This window comes from Pezoporus wallicus, unplaced genomic scaffold, assembly GCF_028554395.1.
Source record: "Pezoporus wallicus isolate ANWC-B61680 ecotype Strahan unplaced genomic scaffold, APGP_CSIRO_Pwel_v1 contig_1035, whole genome shotgun sequence".
In the NCBI taxonomy this organism is placed as follows: Eukaryota; Metazoa; Chordata; class Aves; order Psittaciformes; family Psittacidae; genus Pezoporus; species Pezoporus wallicus.
This window is the reverse complement of record NW_026636811.1, coordinates 722,395-737,609: the sequence shown is the minus strand read 5'-3', so window position 1 is coordinate 737,609 and position 15,215 is coordinate 722,395. Positions and strand designations below refer to the sequence as shown.

Genomic DNA, 15,215 nt, shown 5'->3' with positions numbered 1-15,215 from the left:
AATCTCTAGCTTACACTTTATTGCAGAAATAAATTGAACTCTGCTCTAGCTTTTTGACACGTAATTCTGATACTAATGGGTTCAAATCCATTTCTCTTTGCTCTCCTTCCTAACAGGAAGCTTTATGTAATACTGTGTCAGAAATCTACCAGTTACTGCCTAATGTTTCCCTTAAATAAAAAGTCTCTGCCTGTAATAGTATTAACAGCTGCCATCAGTTTACAGTAAGGAGCTACAGTTCATCATGGTAGTGCTACTATGAAAATTAGAAGCTTCCATACAGCTTCTCAATTCACAAAAAGATTATCAGAGCCATCATGAGCAGTGGTGTAACAGCAGATATTGTCTGTTTAAGGTTTACAGGCCAGATAGTATAGCGATGTAACTCTACTCAATCAATGTAATTGTACAGAGTTTAATATACCATGTTATGTATTAAAAACACAGAAGTTCTACTTATGGGTCAGTATATAAGCCCAGTGTTATTTTCCCTTAATTTCTGATGGCAAAAACCTGCACACTCGCTTTACGGAGTGTTCCACAGCCTCTTCAAAAGAAGGATTAAAATATGTTTTGTTTGAAGAAACATAATTTTTAACTATATATACCTTGGGTCATCTTTACAGTAAATCTTCCAAAGAAAAGTAGCTACAAACCATGAGTATTTTACTCTCTGTCCCTTAAAAAAAATGGAAAATATGTATCTTAATGTTTGATACCTCCGGAATTCTATAAATTTAAGCATTCACTTAGAAGCAGTATAGCAATCGAACAAGATATTTAATTAAGATGGAATTTTCAGGGGCATTTAACATTGGACCTTTGATAAATAGAACTTTGCTACCTCTGCAATCAATGGGAGTTATGCTACCTCATTCTACCATAAACCAGACAAATGCTATTTTCAGATCCTAATGGAAGAAAAAAAACAACCAAGCAACAGAAAAACCCACAACTTTTTGTGCAGAACTCAATTTGATGTGCATATATATATCTTTTTTTTTCCTAGAAAATATCCTTATCTGTTTTTCAAAATTATTGGCAAACATAGAAAATATCCAGGCTTTTTAAAGCTCCTCCAAGCAGAGATGGGAGGAGTGCAGAAGAAGAAACTAAATACACTAAAATTCACTAACTTGAGTAAACTGTATGAATAAGGGGAAATATGAAGTTTATAAAATCACAATTGAAGAAAGCAGAATAAAATTATTAACATTCCTAATAACAACAAAAAATAACTATTAATCAGGTTATTTTAAAAAAAGATTAACACATTTATACAAACTGCATAATTGGGCTGCAAAATCACAATAAATTTGATCAGATTAAATGAGGATGATATGAGTGATAAAGTTCACCTATGCCTGCTAAAAACACCAATCTGGAGGCAACCATTACAATGAACTGGTGACTTCTAACAGCCTGCACCATTTAGACTGGTGAGAACTCACAGTTCTGAGGTACCACAATACACAATGCGTGAGGAAAAATTGCAAGGCTGGCCTAGAGGGTGCCAGGGTTTTCCTGTAACTCACGCACCCTGTAACACGCAGGTCAGTCTTGCCTGTACCACTGACACAGGAACTGAACGTAAGGGTTATTTTATACTTTCCTAGTTATTACTAATATCTTTTTAAGCATCAGCTACTGACCATTGTCTAGATTAGGATACCAGATACCAGATACCAGACTAGGACACCAGACTACACAGCTTCTTAATCTGACCTGCTGTGCCGACTCTTTACTTTCACGGTAAAGCCACAACCAAGAAAATAGCATAAGTGAGAAGATAGAGTTAATTACAGTGGCTGTAGAAACAGTGGGATCAAGGGCACTGGGAGGAAGGATGACAGTGGATCGCTTTTTCACCATCTTTCCATTATCAGACTAGTCTCCTTCAGGATCACAGGGCAGTTCGTTCCATGTTCTGGAGTACTGCCTATCTCCTGGAATGAACAGTATTGACACTATACGCTACAAAGAAGAAAAGTTTCTATCATCTTTAGTGAGACAGGTTAATTCAATCAAGACTTACTCAGCGCCTCTCTTGTACAATCCAAGAACTGTATGGTTTGGATTCGCAAACCCTGAGTTACATTTGGGTGTTTAAGAAAATTGCTGAATATTTTGCTGAATGCTGGGATTAAAAATGAGTTAGTAGTTGATAAAGACAAGAAATCCACACTAAGAGGTTTTCTCAAATGTGCAATCTTTTCAACAAAGCACAATAATCTTTTTGGCACCTGGTATCTGATTCTGATGGAGCTAATAGTTGCTCAAGATCAGTGAAAGATTTACCACTCTTCACAGCACCTTTCCTCCATTTTAACAGGTTCCACAGAAGCAAAGAGGGAGGCTCTTACTGCCTACACTAAAACACAACACTAACTTTCAGGAATTCATTTATCCTCTCAATACTAAAATTTCCTATTTTCTGTTTCTCATTTTCATTATCAAAATTCAAGTATTCTCTGCTTTTTCTTTCACTTATTTTAAGGTATAGATATGTAAGGACACTCTGTGCACAGTGACCCATTATTGGGTTCATATCGGGTTCATGTTAAAATCACAGGCAGCATAAAACAATAATGAAGGAATTGTGTTACAAGATGTAGCTCTTTAGTTCCATTGCCAACAGTTGATAGCAGAATAGAGGATTACTGGAGCCATATGCTCAACACATTCAACCACAATCATCAGGCAGAATACTGCTTTTTCCTAACTAATTCCAAACTAATTACCTCTTATAGAATATCTACTATTTCATTCTTAGGCTTCCTTGGTGGAAAGAAAACACACAACTTTCTACAGCTTCTCAGCACTACCTTCTCTTTTTCTGCCCTGTCATTTAAAGTGCAAATGGTTTCCCTCCCCCAGTAACATGAATTAACCTACATATATTTTGGTTTGTTTTTTTCTTCAGGTTCCAGTATCTCAAAATGCCATGGCTCAAATACAGAGTGTTTCTGCATAAGAAAGATACAAAAATCAAAAATTGGGAAAGCTTAAAACATTTAGTGTAAGTATTTTTTCTTATACTTAAGTTCTGTGCTTCTGCATTGTGATGTAAAGGATCTTCGGTAATAAAAGCAGAATGAAAGCAAATTTGCATGGAAGACAATTACCACTGAGACTGAAAAAAAGAGGGGTATTTAATCATAAATAAAAAAGTTTTTAAACTGACAGAAAAGTAATCCTGTCACATCCCTGACATCAAGATCATCATAGTGCTGATTTTGTTTATGGCATTTATAATGTATTTTTGACATTTTGAGTGACAGATGTCACCATAATATGAAATTAAACACACCTGGCCATTAGTTTCCTGGAAGCAAAAGCCAGTGTTAAATCTGAAACATAGAGTATGCATGCAATAATTACCACGCACTGACATCTAAAATGTTCTTAGAGACACCTGCAACAGAAAAAGTTTATAAATTTAACACTGTCTTGCCAAGAGAGGATATTTCACCAGGACAGCAGTTGTTTTGCTAACACTGAACACTGTCTATGTTTGCTAACCTATCTGTATTCATTATGCTTTAAAGGATGATACATGTCATGACAGCTTTGGATAATTTCATGGAGATGCACACTGTATTGCACTTACCAAAGCTTCACATACACCCTCAATCTATTCCAAGCACAACTGAATTATTGATCCAAAATAAAATTATATGTACTTGAAAGGATTCCAACTTGGAAGAATCATCATTTATAAATCTAATTTTATACATGACCAATATAGGCACAAGTTTCCAAAATGGCAAAATTATTTTTCTTCAAAACTGCAGTCTGTTCAATTGATTATTCTTTTTTTAAAATGTTGAGATGAACATGCAATCTATTTTAAATGTCATCACTTTGTTTCTTTATTTAATTAACATTTCATATGGCTTCCTCAGTAAATAAATAATTGCTTCAATCACTATATGTATCATCTAACCCTGTGCACTTTTGACTTCCAACAAAATTGCATCACCTTCCATCACAGAGATCAGTGAAACTACTTTTAAAAAGTTCAAAGGCTCCTTTGCAATAATCCACTATGGTTTCAGACACTCAAGCCCTTCCCTTATACAAAGTAATGGATCCATATTATCACTGCTATGGTACCATAAGATCTTAACAAAATTTGCCTCAGGAATCTGGCTCCACCATCTTTCCTCCTTCTTTTTTTAACAAATTGAATGGCATGTGCTATATAAAAAAAGTCTTTTTGCCCTGTAGTAACCACAGCTATGTAAAAGATACTGTCCAAATGCACTCAGCTCAGCCTCTCATGCTTTCAAGGCAGACAGATACATATATGCATATATAAAATACACATATAGACTCAAATATAGCTTTAAGGGACTTTGCCAGTGCAGTACATGCTGTGTAACATTGTAGTACACAATGATGCTGTCAAACTAAACAAAAACTAACAGAAAGTTTTTGCTGCTTCTAGATTCTGAAAGATAGATACACCCCAAAGGATACAAATACATAACTCTAATTTTGTTTCAACTGTTGTCACATTAGCTAGTAAACACTAGAGAATTTTCAAAGCATTCTCTAATTCAGATTACATTTATTTAACTGCTTTAGGAACTGATTTTTCCAGATGAAAATATTTCAAGAGAAATTCACTTCCTTTTTAAACTTGCTTAGAAAAGGAATTATAACTTCAACAGTTCTGCAGTATATGCCTTTCTCCAAGGCAAAATAAAACAGTAAATGATAATGACTGATAAACCCAATGGCCTTAGATGAATGTCAGAATTTAAATCACGTTCACCTCAAGAACTGAAACTCACTATTTGGTAGCCAAGAACAAACAAAAGAATAAATAAAAAATTTCTACTGCTCTAACTAAATACTAAAATTACAATAAGCAGTGAATTCAAACTCATAAGAGTGATGCTACTTACAGTTTCATCTTAAAATCAAAACAGCAATGTGAGCTGGAAACATGGGATGACAAAAACCATTCAGTCCTTTATGGCTTTGGAGGAATGGCCCAAGTGCTTTCAAGACACAGATGCGAATTCAGATATCACTGTTGACTGAAGGACCCCTATTTCAAATGCATGAACTAGCAATGGACACATACGAACATGGACTTGAAGAAAGAGGAGTCGAGAGCCTTCATCACCAAGAGTTAACAAACAAATTAAAATTAATTTCATTTTACTCAACCAAATAGATGAACAGCAGCACAAAGGTAAAGACTGACAATTCAGACTAAGTCAGCTTGATACTTGGGTATGACTTTGACATCTGTAGAACAGGACCAAATTTCCTGGAAAACTGTTGTTTAATATCTCCACACCAGTTGCCATAAAGTCAAAACAGCAGTAAAACTGAAAAGTATCCACAGTGTTTCTCAGAGATAGCAGATACTCAAAATATCATAGAGAAACAGGAATTTAAATACTGACAAATAGATGCCTATTTGGGAACCGCTAAATAGATTCATATTTCTTAATTTAGGGAAGTAGAAAGCCTAGGGAGGAAAGAAAAGGCCAACTTTCAGACTCAGAGTGATACCCTCCTGATATATGGGTTGGTACAGAAAATTATCCACAAAACCTCTACCTTTCTGGAATTACATGTATTTCTTGGTATTTTTATACCATCTATGCTAAACAAAATGCATTCTGAAAAGAATGCTTAGAATACAAATTCATGACACTTGCAAAACAAAAAGGAATCAATCACAGAGTTTTGCATACATTAGTTGTCACCTGATAGTTGTTTTACAATGGTTCCTGTCTTTTGACAGCATAAAATCAGTTAGAATGAAGCTTCAACAACTCAAATGACCAAATCCTAAAGCACTCTAGTCCTACAACACATTTTCTTTTTAATATAGGAGATTCTGATTCCTGCCAAAAAAAACAAAAAACAAAAAACACAAACCTCTAAACTACCCACCCATAAAACTTTGCATGAAATTTAAATATAAATATTTAATTTTCTTTGATAGTAGATCAACCCAGCAGCAGGGATAAATTTAAAACTCAACCATTCTGGAACAGTCCTACATTTATATTGCACTCTGCTTATTTGCATGAAGATTGTCTTTTATGTCTACATCCATGTTTTACCTTCCTGGCAGTAACAGTAATAGATATAAATTTCTGCCACAAAGTTTTCATACAAAGTTGAATTTCAGTTTAATTGTTTACTATTTAATAAGTGCATAAAAAGAGAGGAAAGGAATTAGGCAATTATGTGCATTTTCTCTAAACAGCAAATTTAAAACAATGTACCTATTTGAACAAGAAATGCTATAGCTTGCTAGATAGCAAGCTTCTTTTAAAAGCTAACCAAATCCTTCTTTAAAACCAGATTTATAAGAGCAATATAATTTTAAAACTTATCTTTTCAGCAACACAGACCTTGTCTGATGCTTTCAAGACTCTGATTTGGAACCAGACAATGTTGCACAACTTCATCTGAGTCCCAGTAAGACTCTGCTGTTTTACACTGCAGGATGGTTGTATGGAGTACAAAAATCAGTCCAACATATGCATTCTTAGTAATCTAGTTCTTACACGGATTATATTCAGATGTATCAGTGAAACCATTTCAAGTGATGGCTTTGTTCAGATTGCTTATTAGTTCTATATGCCTATTTGTTAGAAACTCCCAAGTTTCAAATTTCTAAACTTTAATTCATTAAATATGCTTGGATAGGCAGTGCACAGGTATCAGTAACCTTTACCTTTAACCTTTTCAAGAGAAGTACCAGAAGTCAGGAAACAAAATAAATTTGTATGACAAAACAAAACTGATACATGAAAAAGATCACATTTTGTCTACCTGTGCAAAGGGTGAATAAAATACCAAAATAAAGGAAGAGGTAGAGGTATCTTTGTAGCACACTAAAAATTAACATAAGAAGAGCACATAAAGATAGGTAACAGCTGAAGTCTCCCAAAACAGGTAAAATTTAAATAACGTAGCAATTCTCCTCACAAATTATTATAGAGAGATTACAGGAGCTGACCGTTAAGAGTATTAATACATTACTGATGCAAGCTATTCAAGAACGAATGCCTTATGACTAATTTAGTAAGATGGTATATGTAATGAAACACATGACAGAAAATACATATATCAGATTTCTTAGAAAACGTTGCAAGTCAAAAAATGCATTATGGAATTCTTCCAAATTTCAGAACTGTACACCTTTACAAAAACATCTCAACTTTTATACATGCATTTTCAAAAGCCAGGTAAATGCAGTATAGCCTTTGATGCACAGTAAAGAAAATAGCTGTCTTCTAAAAAGATAAACTGGAAAGACTGTTAGATGTTATAATGCATCTTGATACCAGTAACATATCATCAAATGACAGTAGAGTGAAGAATGTCTGCTTAAGAAGAAAAAAGTAAAAGGGTAGCCTGTTTCCAACTGTAGACTGCTTTTGATGTCATCCGTACTCCATCTTCGGAGGCAGCTTCTGAAGGAATTAACTGCATGATGAGTTCTTACAACAGAAAAAGCAGTTGAGTACCTCAGATCATGCCTGGTTTTGCTTTATTTCTCCATGTTCCTCCAAAATGCATCAACTGGTACAATGAAAGACATTATCCCTCCCTATACACAAATTATTCGTATCTTTATACAATCACATCTGAAACATCACAAACAGTTGTCCACTAAGGATCATTGCGTTGTTTTAGGACAGTAATAAGAGGCCTGAACAAACTATAAAATCTGATTTCAATAATAAATTGCTCCTGAAAAACTATTCCATTAAAGACAACAAAGATTTTACAGCCTTTTTTATTTTATAAAACAGTGCAGGACAAAATAAAAGAGAGCTCCACACGTTCATAAAAATGTCCAGCTATGACATTATCTGTCTGACCCTGGCATCCCACTTAAATTCCTAAAGAAGAACAGGCTATCCTTTTTCCTGATCCATACATATACATAACAAAAAAGAAAATAATCTTGAGTCAAAATTCTAGCCTCAATCCAACTGCAACTGATGTAACAGGGAGAATGCCTTTGAAGTAAATAACATTTGGTTCTTTGATTTTGACCTCAGTCTGGATCGATTTATTAACTGTAAGTAACGATCAAATCTTAGCTGCCAAATACCCGTTCTTCTCCTCATCTTTTTTGGTATATTTTGTCAGTACCTTTGTGATGAAGAACTCCAAATGTGTTTATCAACACTTACAGAACAAAATTTGGCACTATTAGGAAACCCCTTATGTTGGAAATTCTTTTTTTAATCTCGGTGAAAATACCATTTCTGAACATGATTCATCACGGCAGAGTTGTTTAGGGTACATACACATACAGAATATACCATGTGGCCTAGATGTTCATTACTGATTGGTATAATATGGCTGCTGTTTGTTAGGGTAACTAAAATCTTCACAGATATTTTTTTAATACTTTCATCACTTCAGTTGTATGCAACTCCTATCTTTCTTTTCCAGGACAGAGATTCTTTTCTAGTGTGGCTCCAGTGTCTGGAACAGTGAGCGTCACCTACTTTAAAATTTCTGGCCACCTACTTTAAAATTTCTGGCTACATCCCCAAGAGAAATAATCATTCTTTTCACCTGTAAAATCCTCCAATATTGGTAAACTAGCATATTTTTATAATTTTTTGCACGTACACACATTTCTTTTTTTTACCCAAATCTCAAATGAATCACTGTTGCTACTAACACCTTTAAAGACATTCTAGTTCAGAAGTAATCATGCACCTGAAGCAGTGTCTATTTATAAACACTTGCAATGCAATTTGGAAATGACATTTGTTCATCCAATTTCTGGTTGCACAGAGAAGGAATTTAGCCAAATTGCAGACAGTGTTGTAAGGGCCACGACTGAAGTTAATAGGAAACAAACCAATAAAGAGCATTATCCAGAAATAGCAGCCTGGGACATGTATATCCACAAAGAAACTGGAGGCTTTGCCCATGAGACCACATGTTCCACAGCAAATCCTATTTCCTTTATTCTCTCTTTCATGGTTATTGTAAGAGTAGTCATTGCATGATTATAGTCCTTATATATAACATATCGGTTTCTTTGTGTCTCGGTTTGGTTTTTGCCCAAAATTGGTGCTAACTGAATTCACTGAACAAATGAGAAAAAAAAATCCACAACTCCAATCTTATCAACAGACTCACAAGTCAGAAACCATGTGAAGAGACCAAAAGATCAAATTTTACATCTCTCAGGTATCTTACATGATGGTTCTTTTTTCCCCTAAATATTAACCATTAGCTATTTCTTTTGATGTTTTCCTTGCTGAAAAATTATAAAATAAAACTAGCAGCATAAAATGTCTGATGTAGAAATCCAAATCATAATGAGGAAGAAGTTAATTTACCAACTTCTAAATAAAAAAAAAAAAACAAATAGCCTACTGGTTCTACCATAACATAGGGAAATGAACATCAAAAAAACACTGAGTTTATAATAAAAGTCTAAAAATAATTCTGAAAAGATTAGGGTTCTCCCTGCTGAGCTACAGAACTTAGCTCTATTACCTGCCCTTGTTACTGAAGCACAACAGTAACCTAAGACATAACTAACAGGAGGAAGGAAGCAATCATTCTGAAAAAGACTTATGTATGATAGTGAAAAACACACTGGGCATGAGTTTCCATAGTGATTCAGCAACAAAAGGCTGCTGCAATTTTCAGCTGTCTATACCAAGACAGGAACAGTGCAAAGGGACTACAGTCCCTTCTCTGCAAGTTGGGATGTTAGTATACTCAGAATTGTCCATTGAATTTTAAGTTCCACATTATAAAGAAGATATTGAAGGAACTGGAAGAGGAATAATAATAATAAAACAAAGAAGTTCTGCAAGAAGCAAAACTACTATGGATTTGGATTTCATGGTTGTATTCTCCAGTATCTTAAAAATGCAAATTCCAATATGTACTTTCTCCTAGGCATCTCCTCTGTGGATTCTCTGATGTTTAATAACAAATGACCGCATAATATAGCCTGTCTGCCAGTGGGAACACTAAAGGGTCTCTTGCCCATTAGGCAGCATGCTTTCCTGAAACTTACAGGAATCCCTGTCCAGGGGTGCTGAAACTGCCAGAGTTAAGAAGATATTAAAGGAGAAAGGAGAGGAGAAAGATCAAGAGCCACACAAAAACCTCAGCTAGCAAGTAGACAGTATGATCATATAAGCATTGTGTCCTTGGAAATCTGGGCTAATTATCAAAGTGCTGGGCAGATTCACTTATAGAATCATGGAATGGTTAGGGCTGGAAAGGACCTTAAGATCATGTAGTTCCCAAACCCATTGCCATGGGCAGGGACACCTTTCACTAGATCATGTTGCCCAAGGCTCATGTCCAACTTGTCAGGGATAGAGCATTTACCACTTCTTTGAGTAACCTGTTCCAGTGCCTCACCACCCTCACGGTAAAGTAATTCTTCCTTATATCTAACTCAAACTTTCCCTGTTTAAGTTTAAACCCGTTACCCCTTGTCCTATCACTACAGTCCTTGATGAAGAGTCCCTTTCCAGCATCTTTGTAGGCCCCTTTCAGATACTGGAAGGCTGCTATGAGGTCTCCACGCAGTCTTCTCTGCTCCAGGCTGAACAGCCCTGAATTTCTCAGCCTGTCTTCCTACAGGAGATATTCAAGCCCCTTGACATACCTATGGCCATCCTCTGGACTTGATCCAACAGCTCCATGTCCTTATATTGAGGGCACCAGAACTGCACACAGTGCTCCCAAGTGAGGTCTCACAAGAGCAGAGTAGAGGGGCAAGATCACCTCCTTCAACCTGCTGTTCACATTTTCATTTATGATGAAAGTCCAAAAGCCCCAAAGTGGAAAAATACTTAAATACTTAAAGTTCTGGTAGGTCTTTTATCTATTGCTGCATTCATAACAAAATACTACACTAATCGAATTGCAAAAACTGCACTACTATCATAGTAGAACTGAAACCTAAATCATAAGTACATACGGTAAAATTCTGTGTTCCTAGAATTTGTATGGCTGTTGTTTTTACACTCTGTCTTCTTCATTCATTTTTTAATCCATTTGTCCACTGCTGGATGTCAATGATTGGTCTGATGCAACAAGAGAAAAACAGAATGGATAATTTCTAATGCAGTTAATAAAGGAAGGTTTCTTGTTTTCTTGATGATACTACTGAAATGAATTTCTTTCTGAGAAAAAGCTTTAGTGTGAAACGTCATACAAAAGCGGAGATATAATGAGAAGACAGTCTTCAAATCTAAGTAAAGAAAGTTGTGTAAGAATTTGAAGCAGAAGGATGAAGAACAGTGAGAAGGAAATGTAATACAGATGATATATAAAAGTAATAAAAGCAGCTACTCCTTTTGAATCCTCATTTAAACGGCTGAAACCAGACCTGGATCTGCCTTTGTCCCACATCACCTATATGATACATCAAAATAAATATAATATTATACAGGTAATTATTTATATAGAGTTATTAAAAGATCTACATTTACACATAAAGTGATCAAAGTTACCTGTGTATTACTGCAACATTTTTAAGCAACACTGATTAGTATGAGTTTCCTTGTTATTATCTTTTAGTAATACATAAAAGACTATAACTAAAATGCACAAACCAGATTGCACAGTATGTTTGATGTAGCAATTTCTAACATTCATTTAATATAGCTCAGCTGCAATGACTAATACTGCCAGTGTCCTCTAGTACAAAGACCTAAAAAAGGTTCCAGACTAGATTACGTTCATGCAGGTCTCATTTTAACGGAAATTGGAGAGATGAAAAAAAGATTATAGGAACACACATTATAAAAACAGACCTCACAAGTCAAACTTAATAGTGAAACCATTCTCTTTCATGTAGACAACCATGAAAACAAATATCCTGTAAGCACTAGATATATATTGTATCTTTCTACCAGATCTCTTTGCATCCTTGAGACAGATTCCCATTCTTCTCATGACTATATAATTTGATCATAGATGAGTAAGGCACAGCAGAGGAAAGGGTCTGTCTGATAAAGTATCAGGCTCCAGGAAAACAGATAAACAATTTGATGATTTCTAGTTGTAACAGGAATGGTACAGTGGTGGGTATTAAGATATTAGTCTCGCAGGAATACCAATATCAAGCTTCTGCAGTTTTTTTCTCTTACTAAATATGTTTTCTTTCCATTAAGTGAAAATGACAGTCTGATTATGATAAACTAAGACAGAACACCAGAATAAAACACAAGGTGGGTGTGAAAAGTGGAATTAAATCGTTTTTGGTTTGTCAAAGTGAATGTACATAACTTCTTTTTTTTCTTAAAGATAAGTGAGAAAATGGAGCAAGAAAGTTTCTTTCTCATGCAAATTTTTTTTACTGCAAATAAACATCCTTTAAAAGCAGGTGAAATAGTTGCCTATCAAGTTGTTTCACATTCAAACCTCTTTCACAAGGGACACATTGGCAGGCAACTCTACAAGTCACTAGAGTAATACATTGTTCTGCATGTATTAAATGAGTGATAATACTTGAACAGCTATGATGGACTTCTTTTTCATGTATTAACAGATATATTTGGTTTGCACATATTAACATAAACATATCGCAGCTTTTACTAATACAACTCCAGTTAGGTGGAAAACGTTATGCTGCCTTTGTAATTATGTGTCTTGGATAGCTGAAAACCACGGTGATATCCAGTCATGCTGAAGTCTCCTTTTACTTACAAAAATTCAAAGAATGAAAATATATTTTACAGTAAATTTGTACTTATAAATGCTGGATATCATCTCTTTTTGTTTATGAAACTATATTCTGGAGTAAGCAATTTTTAAAGCTGTCATGCTATCTACTTTAGTATAACTTACCTGTGACTCTTTTACATTTTCAACAGTGAAGTTGAACCAAACTCGAAAGCGTGGGTTACAAGTATCTGGTCTAATGAACAGGTCATACTCGAACTCTGTGATGTGGTCCACCCGTCCAAGGTTACCTACCAAGAACATATGAAAAAGAATGAATATTAATGAATGACTGGAACTACACTGAGAAAAAATGTAAGACCTTCTGCCTCTGTTGATTAAAACATACTAGTATAATAACCCTTGTAACAGTTCAGAATTATTATTAAAAGACTTAATCATAGTCACAAAATAAAATACATACCAATGAGTTACATGCATATTAATATACCAAAAAGAAGACAAATTGGATTTTTATTATTTGATCAAGTTGACTTTTTGTCTTCACTTATCTGAGTATTCTACTTAAGTGTCCTAACATCCTTTTGTTTCCCTTTCCTCCCCCTACCCTCCCCTCTGCACCTCTTTTAGCCCCCACCTGTATGGATTTCATTCTCTGGCTGGTTCTCCGAGCATCCCTCTCTCCCCATAGATGGGCCAGCCTTCACTTTCTTTGTGGTTCAAAAGCTACCTTAATACTTCACTATCTGCGGCCACTATCACCTCCTTCCAAAGACACAGAGGCTGCAAGATTTTGCTTCAGCTTTTTCCTGGTGAATTTCATGGAATAATATTTTTAAATATAGTCAGAGCTACATTGTCCCCTATGGCATTATTTAGCAAGCAACCACCCTGGCTACAGAAATGAAGTTCAACACTGGGAAAACTTGCTAAGTGTTTTTAAATTGTTAAATTGGCATTTTTCCTTTGAAGTCTGCCAAGTATTTTAAAGACAGGGGTTTGACTGTCCATTTCTACACTACGAAAATGAGACTTCACATTTTCCTGACCCAATCCAAAACCCATCTCATCAGGTCTTGTAAGACAGGGCCATGCTTTAGCTCACATGATATATTATACCTATTAAGAAAAAATAGCTCTGAAAACCTGGGTTTATGGTTTCAGATAGATTTTGAGGGTTATTTATATATTTGGGGGTTAGATAGATACTTTTTGGTTCAAATAATTACTTATAGTGTTATCTGAGCTACCTGAGCTCTGCAAGTCCACTTCAGTCAATGTGACTGGTCATTGGTAACAGGCTATTAGTATGAGCACAAGTCTCAAAAGCAGCGAGAAAACCCCATTTTCAACCCTGTTCATCAATATATTTGCAGGATTTCTTCCTTATCCTAAATTGTTTCTGGCTTTACTAATTGAACATTTTTAGTCTTCCTTATTTTTAATGTTATCCTGTACTTTCCTACCCACATTCTTCTTTTGAGGAGAAAATTCCCTTCCCTAATTCCCTCTGCAGAAAACCTCTTCATGCTAACAATCTGTTCCTAAATACTTGCCTGAAGGATACATTTGCCATTTGAAATATTTGGGGGGGGGGGGGGAGGAAACAACAACAACAAAAAAAAACAAAAAGTAATATTTTACAGCTAGAATACCTCTTATAAATCTTGTCATTTGCTACATCAGGTGTCCATGCCTGGGTGCTGGCAGTGGGGGCCGCAGGGCTGAGCTCTGAGGTAACCGGTTGGAGCCGGTTGGAGCCGGCACCACAACTGCCCCACCACAGGGCACAGCCGAGGCCCTCAGCGAAGATGGTGGCACCTCAGTGATGATGTGTTTAAGGAAGGGTAAAACCACCATGCAGGCAAAGGAGTGAGGGAGTCAGAGGAGAATCAGGGTTCGAGGAGGAGGGAAAGTGATCCTGTGGGAAGAGGCGGGAGCAGGTGGATATTTCCCAAAGGAGCAGTGTCCTGTGGAGGACTCACTCTGGAGCAGGCTCTCCTGACAGGATCTGCAGCCCATGGGAAGAGCCCAGGGTGGAGCGAGGGAACACTGTGAGGAGGGAGGTATGGCAGAGAGGAATGATTACAGACGGACCACAGCCCCTCGTCCCCCTGCACTGCTTCTGCTTGCTGCGGGGGGGATGGAGTTGATCCTGGGAACAGTGAAGGCTAGGGGGAAGGTGTTGTTTTAGTTCCCCTTTGTTTTTCACTCTCCAAACCTATTTTAACTGGAAATAAATCAGTTTTCCCTCAGTCAGGTCTGTTTTGCCTGTGATGGCAATTGGTGAGCCTTCTCCCTGTCTTTATCTCGACCCGTAAGATTTTTCATCTTGCCTTCTCCCCCATCCTTGAGATGTTGAGGAGGGCAAGTGGCAGAGCGGTTGGGGGGGCATCCAGCAGCTGGCCATGGTCAACACAGGCTTCAGGTTAAGTCAAACCACCACCATCATTCACACCAACATAGCTTAATTGCTATTATAGCTATCATTGTTATTATAGCTATTATTGCTATTATAGCTATAATTTCCTACACATTGTTAT

The 15,215-nt window shown here is 36.1% G+C and overlaps 1 protein-coding gene across 7 annotated transcripts in view; it reads right to left on the bottom strand.

The window, feature by feature from the left end:
• The window catches only part of BEND5 (BEN domain containing 5), a 952,584-nt gene that overhangs the window by 891,410 nt on the left and 45,959 nt on the right, over positions 1–15,215 (bottom strand). For all 7 annotated transcript variants that reach the window (XM_057401794.1, XM_057401795.1, XM_057401790.1 and 4 more), the window contains exon 3: positions 12,838–12,962. In XM_057401794.1, coding sequence (XP_057257777.1) covers positions 12,838–12,962 — 125 coding nt within the window. The remainder of the gene's footprint in view (positions 1–12,837; positions 12,963–15,215) is intronic.